Source organism: Zonotrichia leucophrys, chromosome 7 (assembly GCF_028769735.1).
Source record: "Zonotrichia leucophrys gambelii isolate GWCS_2022_RI chromosome 7, RI_Zleu_2.0, whole genome shotgun sequence".
NCBI classification, from domain to species: Eukaryota; Metazoa; Chordata; class Aves; order Passeriformes; family Passerellidae; genus Zonotrichia; species Zonotrichia leucophrys.
The window spans coordinates 28631055-28646630 of record NC_088177.1 but is presented as its reverse complement, the minus strand read 5'-3'; the positions used below and the strand labels follow the sequence as shown (position 1 = coordinate 28646630).

General features: G+C 41.1%; 1 protein-coding gene across 1 annotated transcript in view; it reads right to left on the bottom strand.

Annotated features, from left to right (window-relative positions):
- The window catches only part of DPP4 (dipeptidyl peptidase 4), a 40500-nt gene extending 29568 nt beyond the window's left edge, over positions 1-10932 (bottom strand). Inside the window, exons 1-5 of the mRNA XM_064718552.1 lie at positions 10529-10932; positions 10370-10454; positions 2295-2384; positions 1629-1723; positions 1432-1506 (exon numbers count right to left, since the gene is read on the bottom strand). Coding sequence (XP_064574622.1) covers positions 1432-1506; positions 1629-1723; positions 2295-2384; positions 10370-10454; positions 10529-10534 — 351 coding nt within the window. The 5' untranslated portion in view covers positions 10535-10932. The remainder of the gene's footprint in view (positions 1-1431; positions 1507-1628; positions 1724-2294; positions 2385-10369; positions 10455-10528) is intronic.
- Positions 10933-15576: the final 4644 nt, after the last annotated feature.

Here is a 15576-nt window from a genome sequence, read left to right as displayed (position 1 = left end):
CTTTGAGTAATCTGCCTCTTGAAATCTGTATTGCTCTGCGGGCACTTAACTGAGAGAAGGACGATGATGATAATGCACACACATTTAAACATGTTCACTACGTGGGGCTGGAGAGGTTTGATTCAGCCCACAGCACTGACATATTGCAATAATGCTCCCTTCTAAGAGGGTTCTTGGATATTTGTATGAAGATATAAACCAACAACTTAGTACTACACAGCCAGATGGCTATTACATAACAAGTGTCTACATCCTCATGATTCATTTTGTTACTCTCTTTCTTTGCAATAAAGATTAATAATAACAGAACTTTCAATCACACTGTTATATAAAGGCTAAAATATCTTGCTTCAGCATTAAAACAAAATTAACTCTTATGAATGCAACAAGTAAATACTACAGAGCAATTAATTACAAGTAAAGGAGATATGTAGGGTGGCTGTAAAATATTAGGCATTTTGTGGCCTTTAATGATGAGTGAAGAGCGAAATAATTCTGAACAATTCAGAAAAACAAAAGCTAGGGGGCTTAGGAGGATCCAGCATGGAAGCTAAAACTGAAAAAAATTGATGCCTGAGTGCACAGACTGCATCTGGCACAGCTCAAGAACCACTCTGGGACTGCAAGGCCCAGGCATGTAGACAGTGTTCAGTGACACAGGGCTCAAGTATTTGCACAAGTCAGCGCTGAACTTTTTACAAACAGAACAGGCACCTCTCTAGAAAAAGGAAAGAACAACAAAGTCAGCGGTTTCTCAGCGCACAAACTGCACAGTAAATGATCACCACCATTAGGCTTCTCAATTGGCACCCAGAGCCAGGTTTTCATGCCACCTGGCATAAATGTGGGCTGACCTCTGTTGCACGGCTCAGCGCCGTGCCAGGATGAGGCATTCTGCTGCAGGCTTTTCATGTGCTCGCTGACAGGAGGCAACAGGGACACACAAGCCCACTCCAAGCACAAGCCTTCTTTGAAGCACATGCAGATTTTCATTCACCTCAGTTTTAAACTCTTACCTCCTACCACCACAATGTAACAACCACATATATATATATAGCACACATATACAAGCAGATGTATACCAGCATATCTACTCATCACTTCTCCTTACCCACACAACTCCTGGGACAGCCATGCCTATCTACTCTCCTAGATTGTCTTCCCAGATAAACCATCCAGCCTTGTTCTCCTTGCAATAACTCTACATCAAATTATTATCCAGATGATTTTTCCCTTGGGCAGTCAGCTCTCTTCTGCCAAGCTCAGAGATAACACCAGTCTATTCTCCTCCTGCCTGCTCAACTTGACTGTTCCCTTACATTCATCACATTCATCCATCCTCCTGCATTTCCCTCATGTTCTCTCAGCCTCTCAGTTGTTCCCAAACCTTTCTTTTCCAGTTTCATCCTCAGTTGTAAAGTGCACTTGTACCTTTGTATAGCTGTATTGCAGAAGAGCAAACTTTAGGTCAGGAGACAATATAACAGTGCTTGCCTGGTACTTATCCTGTCAACAAAGGAAGGGCAAAAGAAACACATTAAGCACTGATTCCAAAGACTATGCAGAACAAAATATGAAATCCAACACCTTTCCCAATGTCTGCATATATTACATATAAATCAACATACTAAAGTTGTATTTGCCAGGATTAATGTGAATGTTCCGTTCTCAGCACTGATACACAGGATGTTCCCATTATCTGTTTTGTGAAGATACTGATTTCCTAAAAGCACAAGAGAGATGACAACAAAAAGTAAGTAAAATGCTCATCAGTTGCTTCTATTTGCCCTTTATGCTTTTAAGCAGGAAATAAATCCCCAAAATCTGCTTAATGCTGTGTTTCTCCATTCTATAACAAAAGGATGCCTATAGCACAAGAATGTTCACAAAACGTAGTTGTGGAGCCCACAGCATCCACCTCCCAGCACCCCTTTCCCTTGGGGCACGAGGCCTACTCAGAAGGAAGAGCAGCCTGCATCTCCCTGCTCTCTGGCAGCCCAAAGCACAGGCAGCTGACACACCTCAGAGGGCACCATGCTTCTACCCTAAAGCACAGGAGCAAGTATGCTCTTTTAGCAGTAGGAGAATATCACTTGCCACGAACATGAGCACGTTTCTAAGGGAAACAAGGAATCAACCCTTTGAGCTATGTGCTGTTCTATAATGGCACAATTAAATAATTTGACTTTTTTTCAGAATACAGAAGTCACCTCAGTATGAGATGACTGCAGGTGGTACATTGCTGAAGGTAGCACATTTTCTTGACATTCAAGTTGTATGTATAAATGAATTACCTGAAATCCACTCCAAATTATGTGTTTTGTACTTATATTCATTGTTCACGTAATTCTGTAGAGTGTACGTTTTTCCTGAAGGGGTCTCTTCTGAAAGAAACAGATAGAAGAGAGATTCTGATTTTTGCTGCAAATTGTTCCACCCCAGCTTCTTAACCTGGCTACTGAGTGGATTTTTTGTTGCTGGTTATTAAAGTGTTTTAGCTAACCATCTCTAAAGTAGTAGCAGTGGGAAGACAATAAAACTTTATTGCAAGGTAAATTCAGCAAGCATAAAATAAAGGAGCGTCAGCAAGGTCACTCAACAAACTCATGGAAATGAAAATACCTTTCTGACAGTGAAAAAAATTACCAGAAGACCTCTGGCTCTCTTACCTCAGCAAACATGTACTCCTCAAAAGCTGAAAAGAAGTGATCTTTGTCCTTTCTCCCCACGCTCACTCTAGGAAGCTCACTGCAAAGCCCCAGTTGTTAATAGTTGCAATTGTGAATCATTTGCTAATCCTTAAGCTCAAATTTCAGAAATGCCTCAAATAAAAAAAACCCTAAAAGTCTGAGAAGCAGTAAAATATTCAGGGAAGGTCTAATAAAAAAAAAAATAAATAAATAACAAACACTTCCTGATAAAATTATGATGAAATTATTGATTAAATATTTATCCCTCTTTTGATGTGATTTTCATCAAGGTATCTTTAAGTTCATTTTAGTATTACAATTTTGATGGGAGAATTAAAGCCAACTAACTGCCTTAGTCTGAAAAGACCAAGTGAAACTTTGAATCTAGTTAAGCTAATGAGTTTGGTCATCAGCTTCAGCTGCAGTCAGCTTGTATGTAAAGTATTTCTTTCTTACAGGCTGCAGTGCACAAGCTACTTTTTCCACAGTATGACAAGTAGTAACAACAAAAACAACGCAGTCTGTGAGTCTTTGGGATTCTTTTCTTCCAAAAACAAACACTACAGATTTTAAATTCAGGTGTGCAATTCTCTCCCTGCATCCTCCCTTTCTTTTTAATGGAAACCTAAAATCTACCTTCCTCTACCTGCATATACCCTTTTACCTACAGGGTCCAGAAAGGAAGGAATTTTAATTTCAATTGGCTAAATCAAAAGACTAGAATAAAAGCAACTGATAAAAACAGTCAAGTACAGACCTGGTGACTGATCAGCCAAGGTGCTAACCTGCCCCATCAATTCTGAGGCCCCAGTCTTTTGGATACTTTTAAACACACTGCCTTCACTTTCCTTATGCCGCAGAAGGAAAAGACACCAAAGTCCTTGGGGACACACACACAGAGAAAAACACCCCACAACAGTTTCTGCAGGTTCTCTTCCTGCAGGCTGGATACCTGTGACATCTGGAATAGCACATGAAGATATTTATATCAGCCACTACAGCTTTACTCTCATTTCCAAACAATATAAACTGTATATATATAGCACAGACTACCACTGCAAGAGAGGTAACAAACAATGATTTTAGCCTAAAACGCTCAGAAAAGGTTAAAAAATGCTTGCCCCATTCCGTTTGAAATGTGACTCCTTAAAAAAAAATTACTAGGCTGGATTTATTGCTCTTGAAGTTTCTGTGAGAATATTAATTTCTCAGGTTATTTATTTAACTGAATATTTAATTTGATGGATTATGAACAAGTGGGTATTTAATATTCATACACAGTTGTCTAGTTGGGAATATGACTTCTTCCTAATCGAGAAAGTGTCATTTTCAATCAGAGGGGCTTCAGAAAGCAACAAACTCTCTCTTGGAAAAGGAGAAGCAATTTAAGACAGGTGGCTGATGAACAGGTTTAGGGATTTTTCCAAACTGATGAATGTTTTTCTCCCTGGTGACATACATATTTTGCTAAGGTCTCATTACTAAAAATCAGGACACTATTAAGATTTGTTGGCTATGTATAAAATTAAAATTTCATTTTCTGTCAACACCTTCCACATAGAATCTGAATATGAAAACACACGCCAAGCTGTAAGGGTACAGTCATAGAAGTTCTAGTGGAAGCATTTTCTTTATCTACAAGGTAGGCCATTACCAGTATATTCTTACTTATCCATTTTGTGCCACTGACCAAAGATATTCAACATACATTGAATTCCAAATTTTTGTTCTTATTGTTCAGATTCCATTTGAAAAGAAAGGTCAAACAGGATTATTTTGACAGAATAAATCAATTGCTGACATTCAAGAGCATTTTATTGGCTTTGAAGATGGTATACAGGTCAATGGATGTTTATATTTTAGCAAAACTGCTTCTTTCACTCTTAGGCTCCTCAGAGAGGCTGCATTTTCTTGTTATTTTTCTTTTTCAACAATTCCACATGCAGACTTATTTTTCTAAACTCCAAATGATGAGTTTCCAATGCTCAGTACTGGGGCCAGTTCTGTTTAATAATCCTTATCCATCCATGGATGAGGGGATTGAGTTCATCCTCATTAAGTTCACAGACAACACCAAGTTGGGCAGGAGTGTTGCTCTGCTGGAGGGCAGGAGGGCTCTGCAGAGGGATCTGGACAGGCTGGATCAATGGGCTAAAGCCAACTGAGGTTCAGCAAGTGCCAGATCCTACACCTGGGTTACAACAGCCCCAGGGAGTGCCACAGGCTGGGCAGAGTGGCTGGAGAGCTGCCCAGCAGAAAAGGACCTTGGGTGCTGTCAGCACCAGGCTGAATGTGAGCCAGGGTGTGCCCAGGGAGCCAAGAAGGCCAGCAGCATCCTGGCTGGATCTGCAATAGCGTGGCCAGCAGGACAGGACTGTGATTGTGCCCTTGTACCTGGCACAGGTGAGGCCACACCTCGAGCGCTCTGTCCAGTTCTGGGCCCCTCAATCCCAGCCAGACCTGGAGGTGCTGGAATAGGTCCAGAGAAGGGGAATGGAGCTGGTGATGGGTCTGCAGTACAAGCCCTATGAGGGTGGCTGAGGGAGCTGGGAGTGTTCAGCCTGGAGAAGAGGAGGCTCAGGGGGAATGGTATTGCTTTCTACAGCTACCTGAGAGGAGGCTGGGGTCAGGTGGGGGGCAGGCTTTTCTCCCAGGCAGATAGTGACTGGACAAGAGGAAATAGCCTGCAGCTGTGCCAGAGAAGGTTCAGGTTGGACATCAGGAAGAATTCTTTCACTGAAAATGTTGTTAAGCATTGGAAAGGAGTGCCCAGGAAAGTGGTGGAGTCACCATCCCTGATAATGATTAAGAAACGACAGGATGTGCTATGCTTTAGCTGATAAAGTGATGTTCAGTCAAAGGTTGACTTAATGATCTTGGAGGTTTTCCCCAATCTTAATGATTCTGTGATTCATCACCACCCTGATCTGACTGCTGACAGTACACTGGTATTTCCACTGTCATAACGATATACTAGATATAGTTACTTCATAACACCCCTGTTACAACAGTAAAACTATAACTGCAAAAAACTTCTGCAATGAAGTCTCTCAACTGTTTACATAAGCAGTACTCATACGAAGTTGATAAACAATTCTGTTTGAATTTTGAAATTTCCTATCAACATGCCACCCTCTCTTAAGAGAAAAATTGAGCTGGTTTCTGTAGGTGTGAGGTGTTGACATTGTTTAACCCAAGTTGGCAACTAAGTACCACTCACTTCCTCCCTCACCCTCAGTGGAGATGGGGAGGAGAATCAGGAAAAGATAAACACATAGGTTGAGGTAAGAACAGTTAATGATTGAAATAAAAAGAAATACAATACTCCTAATAATAGTAATAATATTTGTAATGAAAAGGAAAGCAAGAGGAATAAAACCCAGGAAAGACAACTGATGCAAAATAAAATTTGCTCACCACCCAGTGATCAATGTCCAGCCTGTCCAGGCAGCAATGGGAACCTGGCAGCCAATCCCCCAGGTTATGTGAGGATGACACTCTGTGTTATGAAATACTCCTTTGGCCAGGGTGGGTCAGCTGCCTGGCCATGCTCCCTCCCAGCTCCTTGGGCACCTCTTTGGCAGAGCCTGGGAAACTGGTGTCTATGATTTAAGGGTAAGCACTACTTAGAACAACCAAAAACCATCAGCATGTTATTCACATTATTCTCATACTGAATCCAAAACAGTACTGGACTAGCTACCAGGAGAAAATACCTGATTCCCAGCCAAAACCAGGACAGGGGTAAAGCAAACAAGAAGTTAACAATTGTGTAAGGTTTATGGTATGACATATTGCCATACCAAAATGGAACCATGTTGAGAAATTACTTTTGGCATATGTTTTGGTTATTCTCCTGTGTCAAGGTACATTTTCCTAATTTCCAAGTGTAATTAAAAAAAAAAGGGGGCAAGAAATGAACGGACTTTAAACCATGGTAAACAATAAAAGCAGTAATATTGGAAGCTTTACTGCATGTACACCACTACCTAGAGAGACAGGGAAAATCACATACAGGGAAAGACAAGTGCAAGCATGATGTTCAGTAATAACAAGAAAGGGATAGAGAAATTATAAAAAACAGAAAAGGTGAATGGTTATTGCCATTTTAAAGTGAAGGCAGAAGAGCAAGAATGATCTGCAATCAAAGCATGTAATTTAGGAGCAGCAGGAGAGATGCAAGGGAATCCTGGCTGATTCAGTGGTCAGAAAAGTAAGAGACATTTCAGGCCAGTTTTTCCAAATCTGCTGCATCCCCATTTCTCCTCCAACCTGTAAATTCTTCCCCCCTCCTGTATACTCCAGCCCCCAGTTACTATGTGACAGTTAGAGACCTGATTTCCAGCAAAACAAAAGTAGGTAGAAACTACTGTGCTGGCTCAGGCCAAAGGCTCACTTAATCCAGAATTCTATCCAATACCCAGGGGCTGATACAGGACATTCAGGAGAGACCACAACTAAATGTGAGTGCTGTGACACCTCCTGGAGCAGTTTATCCAAAAGCCACTCCACGGGGCTGCAGAGAGCCCCCTGGAGGGATTTCATCATTAACTTGGTAAATCATACCTCTGGAATCTCTGTCAAATTTATCCCATCTCATGCAAAGCAAGGAAATAACAGCAGAAGTGCTCTATAAATAGCAATCTACTGTTGATAAAGAGGTTTTATATTGTATTACTCAACATTTGAATGAGGGTAGATAACTGAGCTAAATGACAGGCACAGAAGTCAAGGACATGTAGCAGGAAAACATGTCCATTCCCTATCTCTTCACACTCACACAGAACACTCAGGCACCTTAAGGTCATTAACTTCTCCAGGACCTGCTGTGCTCTTCCAGCCTCTCCTAGGCACACTTCTATCAAAAGACCACAAAAGCTTCTCATTTAGTGAATATCTCACCCTTAGAGAATCACAGCTGTGAGTAAGAAACCTGGTTTGTGGACAGGCAGCTGTCTGGGACCCTCCCTCTAAGGCTGCCTATGACTTGCTCATGGCAGCAGAATAATAGCAAATACTGCACTGTCTCCTTGCTGCTCCCAGCACTGCCTGCTCGTCCTCCCACCCCTGGTGTTCCTGCCCAGATGCAACAAGACCTGCAGTCAGAGAAGTGGTAAAGGTAAATATAGACATGGGATGTTTCAGCCTGCCTTTTGCATGGAAGGTTATAGAAGAAAAAAAACCAACAACTGTGAGAAGTGTAAGCAAATTGGTGAATCACGAACAAACAGACCAAATATGTTTTTATAAAATACTCATCCTTTAAGGGTAACAACTTGTTGCTGTAGTCACCTGTTGGATAGTTGCTCAAAGCACAACAATGCTTTGATCAACAGACTTCAAATACAAACCCCAACACTGTTTTGAAATTAAACTGTTTGATGAAAGTAGCCCCATGTGGTTATTAAATATAAAATGAAGTGTCAAAATAGGCATAAATGAAATATAGAATTTTGTACAGAGTTCTGTCAGCAGACTCTCCAGGTAAATGGCTGTACCTCAAATTAGGGAACTACTCCACAAATTTAAGTCGTCACTATTTGTCCATGCTAAGTGTCTGCAAGAAAAGAAGCAGAAGTTCTCCTTGCAAGGCCTACAGGCCAGCCAAAAAGCCAGAACTCTGCTGGAGAGGCAAAATTCCACTACCTTTCACTGCACTGGAGACCACATCTCCAACTAATTATGTGCTGCATCAATACTAAGCTTATGAAATGAAAATACATTGAGAAGCATGGCAGGGAAAACAGCTGCAGACCAAAGGTAAGAAGTTCAAACTCAGAATTATCTATTTATATCATAAACTGTCATATTCACTTCCTGTACAATGCTTGAACCACTGGGATGAAATGAAAACTATTTGACTGCAATTACAGGGATTTTTATCAGAGCAGACTTTGATTTCACATAGTCACAGTCACATGAGCTGCTCCTTCCCAAAGCAGTTTTACCACTTTTCATTTTTTACTCAATCACCTGCATGGCCCAAGAGGCATCCCTAGCTACTCATGTCCTGTGGTTGTTCATTAAAGCCATATAATCAAAGTAGTGATTAATTGCCCTAACCTATAAATGACTACTTTATGAGTATATCACCTGTACACTCTCAGCTAACAGGAAACATCTGTTTAGCACCCTTCAGTCAAAAATTCAAAAGAACTCTACAGTTCCCAAACTACAATGGTCACAGTTGCTCAGATGTTACTGCTGGCCTGATTTGTGAAGAGACAGGAATTCAAATTTTTGAACTGGGACCACTCCATCTCAATGTGTATTTTACACAGAGGGACTTAATGAACCACCTGGGTGTGTTCTCTATGCCTTAATTTGAACCAACAGTAAGAAGTCTGACACACTGTTCTACTCTTTTATAACCAAAGGAAACAAGCCAAGGCTGACAGCATGGTGGTATTCTGTGTATTGTAGAACTGAAATGCCTCTTTGAAGTAAAATTAATTTACTATGTAACTGAATGACTGATCTTGAATTGCAGCCACTTCTAGAGGAAAAGAACTCCTATGCTACAACTCATGAAAGAAGAAAACCCACTTTATTTACAGAAAGACATAGCATTGGCATCAAGATAGACAAGTACGAACTCTTCAGCAGAGTTCAGGCCTGCATACTGAATTCTTTCACTAGGTGTTACGCCTGCACACATCCATCTGATAAGTTATCAAGACCCTTTCTCTTGCTCTTCCCCACTTGTGAAATTCAGAGTATTTTTTGTCACCTCAAAAATCTGCTTTTTTTTGAGATAAGTGGGAAAAAGCTGCCCAAAAATAAGAGAAAACAGACTCAGCATCCACTGATGGAAGTTTCAGCCTAGAAGGCATGTAACTCAGATATCTGGACTTAGAAAATCCAGTTCTGAATGACTATGATATTGATATTAATATTAATAGAGCTGAACTGCAAAACAGTTTAATGTAAATTATGCCACAGGAGCACCAGTGACACAAGCTCCACCTCTTTAACCAACACAACAAAACCCCCCAACTTGGTGCACACATAAGCAATTTCCAAGCACATTGTCAAGATCCACTTACACATCACTTTTTTTGGGGTGCACTTCTCAGACCTAGGTTAGTCTAGAAACCCTTCCTCAGAGTGTGCTGTGCTGGTTATACACACCCCGACTGCTCAGCTGTTAATCACAGGAACACAAAACGAGAGCAGCTCTGTCCTAGCAGCTGAAGCAGTGCACTGCTTGATCAGGATTTAATGCTGTTTCACATTAACCTCCAGAGCGACAAGGGCGACCTGGAAAGTGCTAACTGGTCAGAGTCCAAAAACTCATTCAGAACCTTTCTGTACTTTTCTGACCTCTGTAACTGTGCTGTTTATATAATTTCACTCAGCGGTGTTAACAAAAGTTGTGCAAAGAAAGCAAATGAGAGGGAATATAATATTTTCAATACACTCTAGAAAAATCAGTAATTGTCAATTTACTGCTGGTTCGAGAGCCTTTGGCAACAATATGACCAGAAAATGGTGAAAACGCCAATGTTTCTGATTATTATCAACAAACAAAAAAATGCAGAGACTTTTTAATTGTCCCCGCGCCCCCCACCCTCTCAGGTGAGACGGCCGTACCTCCCGGGCTCCCGGACCCCGTTCCCTGAGGCAGAAACTTTCCGCAGAACTTTCCCCGCCCCGCTCCCCGCTCCCGGCGCACTTACGGCGGGTGAGCAGCACCAGGGGCACGGTGATCACCACCACAACCACGGCGACCGCCAGGATCCCCAGCAGCCACTTCAGGAAGCTCTGCAAGACAAGTCCCGTCAGCCGCCGGCGGCGCAGGCCCTGCCCGCGCTGCCGCCCCCCGCGCCCTCACCCACCGGCATCGCGGAGCGGATCCGAGCAGAGCCGAGCCGAGCCGATCAAAGCCGAGCGGATCCGATCAGAGCCGAGCCGAGCTGAGCGGGGCGGGCGCAGCTCCGCGCTGAGGCGAGCGCGCTGTGGCTCCGCAGCCCCCGCGCTGCCCGCGGGGCTCCGCTCCTGAGCGGCGCCTGGGCGGGGGCTGGGGGCGGCCGATGGGGAGCGGCAGCGCTGGGGGTTGTGCAAGATCCCGGCTCCGCGCTGGCTCCGCCGTGGGAGCGGCGCTGTCCCCGAGCGCTCCCGCTGACACCGCTGGACGCGGCAGGAGAGGCTCGGGACAGCGCGGGGAGTTCTGTCGGAAATCAGATAACGGCCCAGGAGCTCAATGCCTTCAAACGCTGATGGAATACTCCCAGCGTTTTGATAACGCCAGCACTTCTTGTTAAGTTTCTGCTCTTTGAACTTCTTTTTCTGGCAGTCATGAAAAAACAGATAAAATTGCAGGAAGGGCTTATATTTATAGTTTTTTGGCACTGGAGATAGACGTGTAAGTCTGCTAAGTGGGTCTTTAAATTAAAATCAGAAAATGGAAATATAGGACAAAAGTTTAAAATTTAGTGGTGAAGATGACCCTTGTTTATGACATAAAACAATTCCCTTTCCAAGGAGAGTTTTGAGTATGTGCTGAGAAAGTAAGACAAATTGTTGGAAAAGACAGAATAACCTGTAAATCAAAACTGTAAAGCTTTTGATTGTTTAAAAAGCTGAGTCTTACCAGTTACTCAAAAAACTGAGCTTGTAAATTATTTTAAGAGCTCTAGCCTCCAAAACAATAATTGTAAGTCGTGCTTTTTATTTTATCCGTGTTAGCTTTTCCTCCTCTAATTGCAGAACACTCATAGCTACCAGAGACAGATGCAGGTATTTTACGAGTTGCGAAATGTAACAGAAAAAGTATGTGATCAGCTGAAGCAAGATTTCAAGTCAAGGGAAATAGCAAATGTTCTTAGTCTTGCCTTCAAAGAACTTGTCAAAGCTTTCAGAAAGGTTATGCTGCTTGCTCCTTCATTCTACTTCTGCAGACGGAGAACAGCATTTAATATTTTACTGCTGTTTCTTAAGCAAACTGCGTCTGGAAGTGGGAAAATAGCTTTTTGTGATAAAAAAGTCTCCGTTAGTATAACCAAAGTGTTTACAAACATTAAGGATGTGTCTGTCTGGGAGCTAACAGACTTCATCTAGGGACAAACATGCTCTTGCTCATTGTGGTATAGCATGCTCCTTGAAGGCAGCAGCTGGTACTTGTTACAAATTTGCGCTGTGCTGGATTTATTGGGTTACCTTGGGAAGGTCATTCATGTGCCCTGACAGTGGTTCCAGGTAGCACAGGGTACATTTACCATGCAGCATCCAGCCTGCTGCAATTTCACAGCTTGCTAATCACTAATCTCTGAGTAGATGAGGCCACTTCTATAAAGTAAAATCACAGTGAAATAATAGTGCTTTACATTACTTTTCAAAGTAGCATCTCATTATATGCTGTAAGATGCATGACCAATGTTTCAGAATGTCTTACAGCTCCACTTAAATATCAATCTGCTATGCTGTGCATCTCTTTGTCTTATCAACAATTAAAAAGGAAAATAAAACACCACCACCGCTCACCCCAGGGTGAATTTCCCTTTTCCTAGTGAGTAGGAATCACAATAGGAATCAGCCAATCTGTGCTTTTCCCCCCCCCAAACATTTAAGTAGCTATCATCACAATGTCTCAAAATGCAGCACAGTCAAATTATGTCAGTCTTGTGTAAAAAGGTACCTGAATGTTTTGTAGCTTTTCATAGCCAAGTTGCAGTTTAGTAATATTTTGGGATTATCTACCATGATTTAAAGTTTCTCATGGTGAATTCTAAGGAGAATAAAGGAGCTGTACTATCGATGCATATGGCTGGCTACTGCTGATTTCTGTGGGAACATAATTAAGTGCTTTTGGAAATCTGGGTTCCTATGTCTAGGTCAAGTTTTTAGTAACCTACAGTGCCTCTGACTCTGGTCATGCCAGAGAGACTTACAGACCCAAACCTGTAGGCAGAACCACCTGAGAGATTCAGTAATAGTAAAGCAGAATATGTTTTCCATTGAATTGTAACAATGATTCTGGAACATGACTATGATTCTCTACAACTCGAAAAAAATCTCAAGTTCCTTCTGACTGATCAAAACACTCATGATCCCAAAAAAATATTGTTATGGTCATGCTTCTGGTTCTTGGTCAGATTGTCTTTTTGATAGCCTGAGACTTAAAAAAGTTCTTCCAGCTAAGTATTTCAAGTTACTTTATACTGTGGTGTTCTTTCGTAATCAGATATGTACCAGCACCATGCCAAGAAATTAAACAAATGACTCTCCAGCAGTGGCTGCTACGTGATGAAATTTGAGAAGCTGTAGCTTCATATTGTATGTTCAACACAGTGGTATTCATAAAGGAGTTGCATGATTGCAAGGAGCTACTGACTAGGAAAGAATGAAAATACAGCTTTCAGCCTGAGGCTGACCTCCCAAACAGCTGGGGGACGTGCCAGGTGCAATGTCTTCCTCAGAATTCTAGCCTCAGTAAAACTCAAGACTTTGTTAGAAATCTGTTTATATCTTTGAGCCCTTCCTCCAGAAATATTTGGAAAAGTCAAACTGCAGAAATGGAAAACTTAAACTCTCTGCAGATTAAAAAAAAAGGGACTAAAATGTGTACAGTTTACTTTGCAGGTGCAATGATTTGAAATCTGATATTCCAGATTTCTCAGTGTGTTCCTGTGAGAGACAAAATATGGGCTGGATAAAGTTTTGTATGGATTCAGTGGCTCCAGTGAATAGTGGAGTTTAATTTTTTCTTTGCCTTAGAAGTTGAAATGGCATGACAGTTTTGTAGCACATCTTTGCATTGGTTCTATTTGAGAGGATTGTGAAGAGAGTGTTAACTGTAAATCAACAAAGAAAAATCCCTATTTTATGTGGTTATGTCACTGGGACATCAATTTCAACGTGGTTAGTAGCAGTTGTCACTTAGCTCTTTCAAGTTTGTATGTTTCTCTTTAGAAAATTGTCTTGGGAACTACAGATTCTTACATGTCCTCTGAGCACAGTTGAATGATTAGAGTATCTGTTTCATTTTTGTTTTTTTGGTTTGTTTTTTTTTTTTTTTTTTTTAAATTCCAAGTAGTTGTCTTGTTTTAATGCAATATGCTTATTTTTCCAGATACTTAGTAAATAGTATGGAAGAGAAAAGGTGCTGCACACTCAGCAAATAAAATACAGTGGGGACACTTTTAAGTATAAGGCCGCCTGGAAGTTCAAGGCAGCACATGTGCAATACACAGAGGACTCCAGCTATTGTAGTAAAGACAAAGTAATTGTGACTTATTTTTCCCTGTATTTACACTTTTCACTGAATTTCATGTAGCATGTGTGAGAAATATCCAGGGCATATCTTATTACTGTTGCCATATAGACTTGCTCTATGATTTCAAGATATGTAAATCCTAGTCCTGTTGAGGTGAAACGTGTTTGATATTTCTGATTATAAGCTCAACCTGTCTCATTTGTGAGGAAAGGGTTACTTTTGATTCATGCTCTAGATCGGGACTTAGAAAATTAGAGGTTAAATGTTTTTGTTGTGTTCCAGAAAAGCTGCATAAACTTGAGAAAATAATTAATATCCCTCTGTTCCTAAAGCATATAATTTGTAAAAGTGTGGAAAGCCCAGTATTTTCATGCCCGACAAAGCCATCACCAGGAGGGGCTCAAAATCCCTGGTGACAGACCCTGCAGAAAAATGGATTTGTAACTGAGGAATCCTTCCTTCAGAACAGCAAAACATCCTGGACAAAGTGAAATAAAACATTTCAAAGGCAATAGTTCAGTCTGTGGGAACAGAAGAGTTACCTTGTACAGTTTCATCCTGGGCCATATGTATCCAACTGTGTATAACTGAATCTTTTCCAGTTCCACTTGAACACAAACCACCTTCCACAAATGGGATTAAATAGACAAATAATATATATACACAGCCTCCACCTTTTTTCCCTTTTCCTTCTCTTATCTCTAGTGGTATTTTGGATGTTATGATTTTATATTTTTTTAAGTGCAAGATTCTATTGAATTTAAATTGTTTAAAGTTGGGATGTTAGAAAAGCTTTCTGTTATTGCCAAGAAGCTGATCAAGATGCAAGCTGGGTATGATCTGTTCTGATCTAAAATTACAGAATATTCATTCCTATAGCACTTTGGAAGAATGATCTAATATTTTCCCAGAAATTTTAGATTATAAGTGGAAGTTTCAGATGCTTTTAAAAAACTTATTCCCATAAAAATGTTATTCCTAGCAAAATTATAGGTACTAAGTCTGAATCAACAATGGTCCTATTTTATATCCATTTCTACTAGATACTTGTTAAGACCATTGACTTTCTCTTAGACCACTTGCCCTTTAGGACATTTTAATATAGATCCCTGGTATACTGCTAAAATAGCAAGGGTAGAAGAGGGGCTTTGGGTAGTCATTGGAAGGAGGAGACAGCAGCTCAGGAAGGGAGGAAGGAAGGAAGGAAGGAATTAACAAGATAGAGGCCTGGCTGGATTGGCAATCTACAAATTTGAAGGAGTCTGGGGAGTTTCTACATGGAATATATTGCACAATTCAAAGGTCCTCTGTTTGAGCGAATTGGATAATGAAGAATAATTGTCTCTTAGTCTGTTTCCTAATTAATGATTATTTTCACTAAGAAGAAGTTAAGCTTTTCTGGAATATGAAGAGAAAACATGACAAACAAGGAAGTTGTATCAATAAACATTAAGACAGAGAATAAAAATGAATAAAGGAAAGGAAAAGGAAGGAAGTGAACAAGAAGGAAGTAACAGGAAGAAGCTGAAGGAAAATATAGGAAGGAAGGAAGGAAGGAAGGAAGGAAGGAAGGAAGGAAGGAAGGAAGGAAGGAAGGAAGGAAGGAAGGAAGGAAGGAAGGAAGGAAGGAAGGAAGGAAGGAAGGAAGGAAGGAAGGAAGGAAGGAAGGAA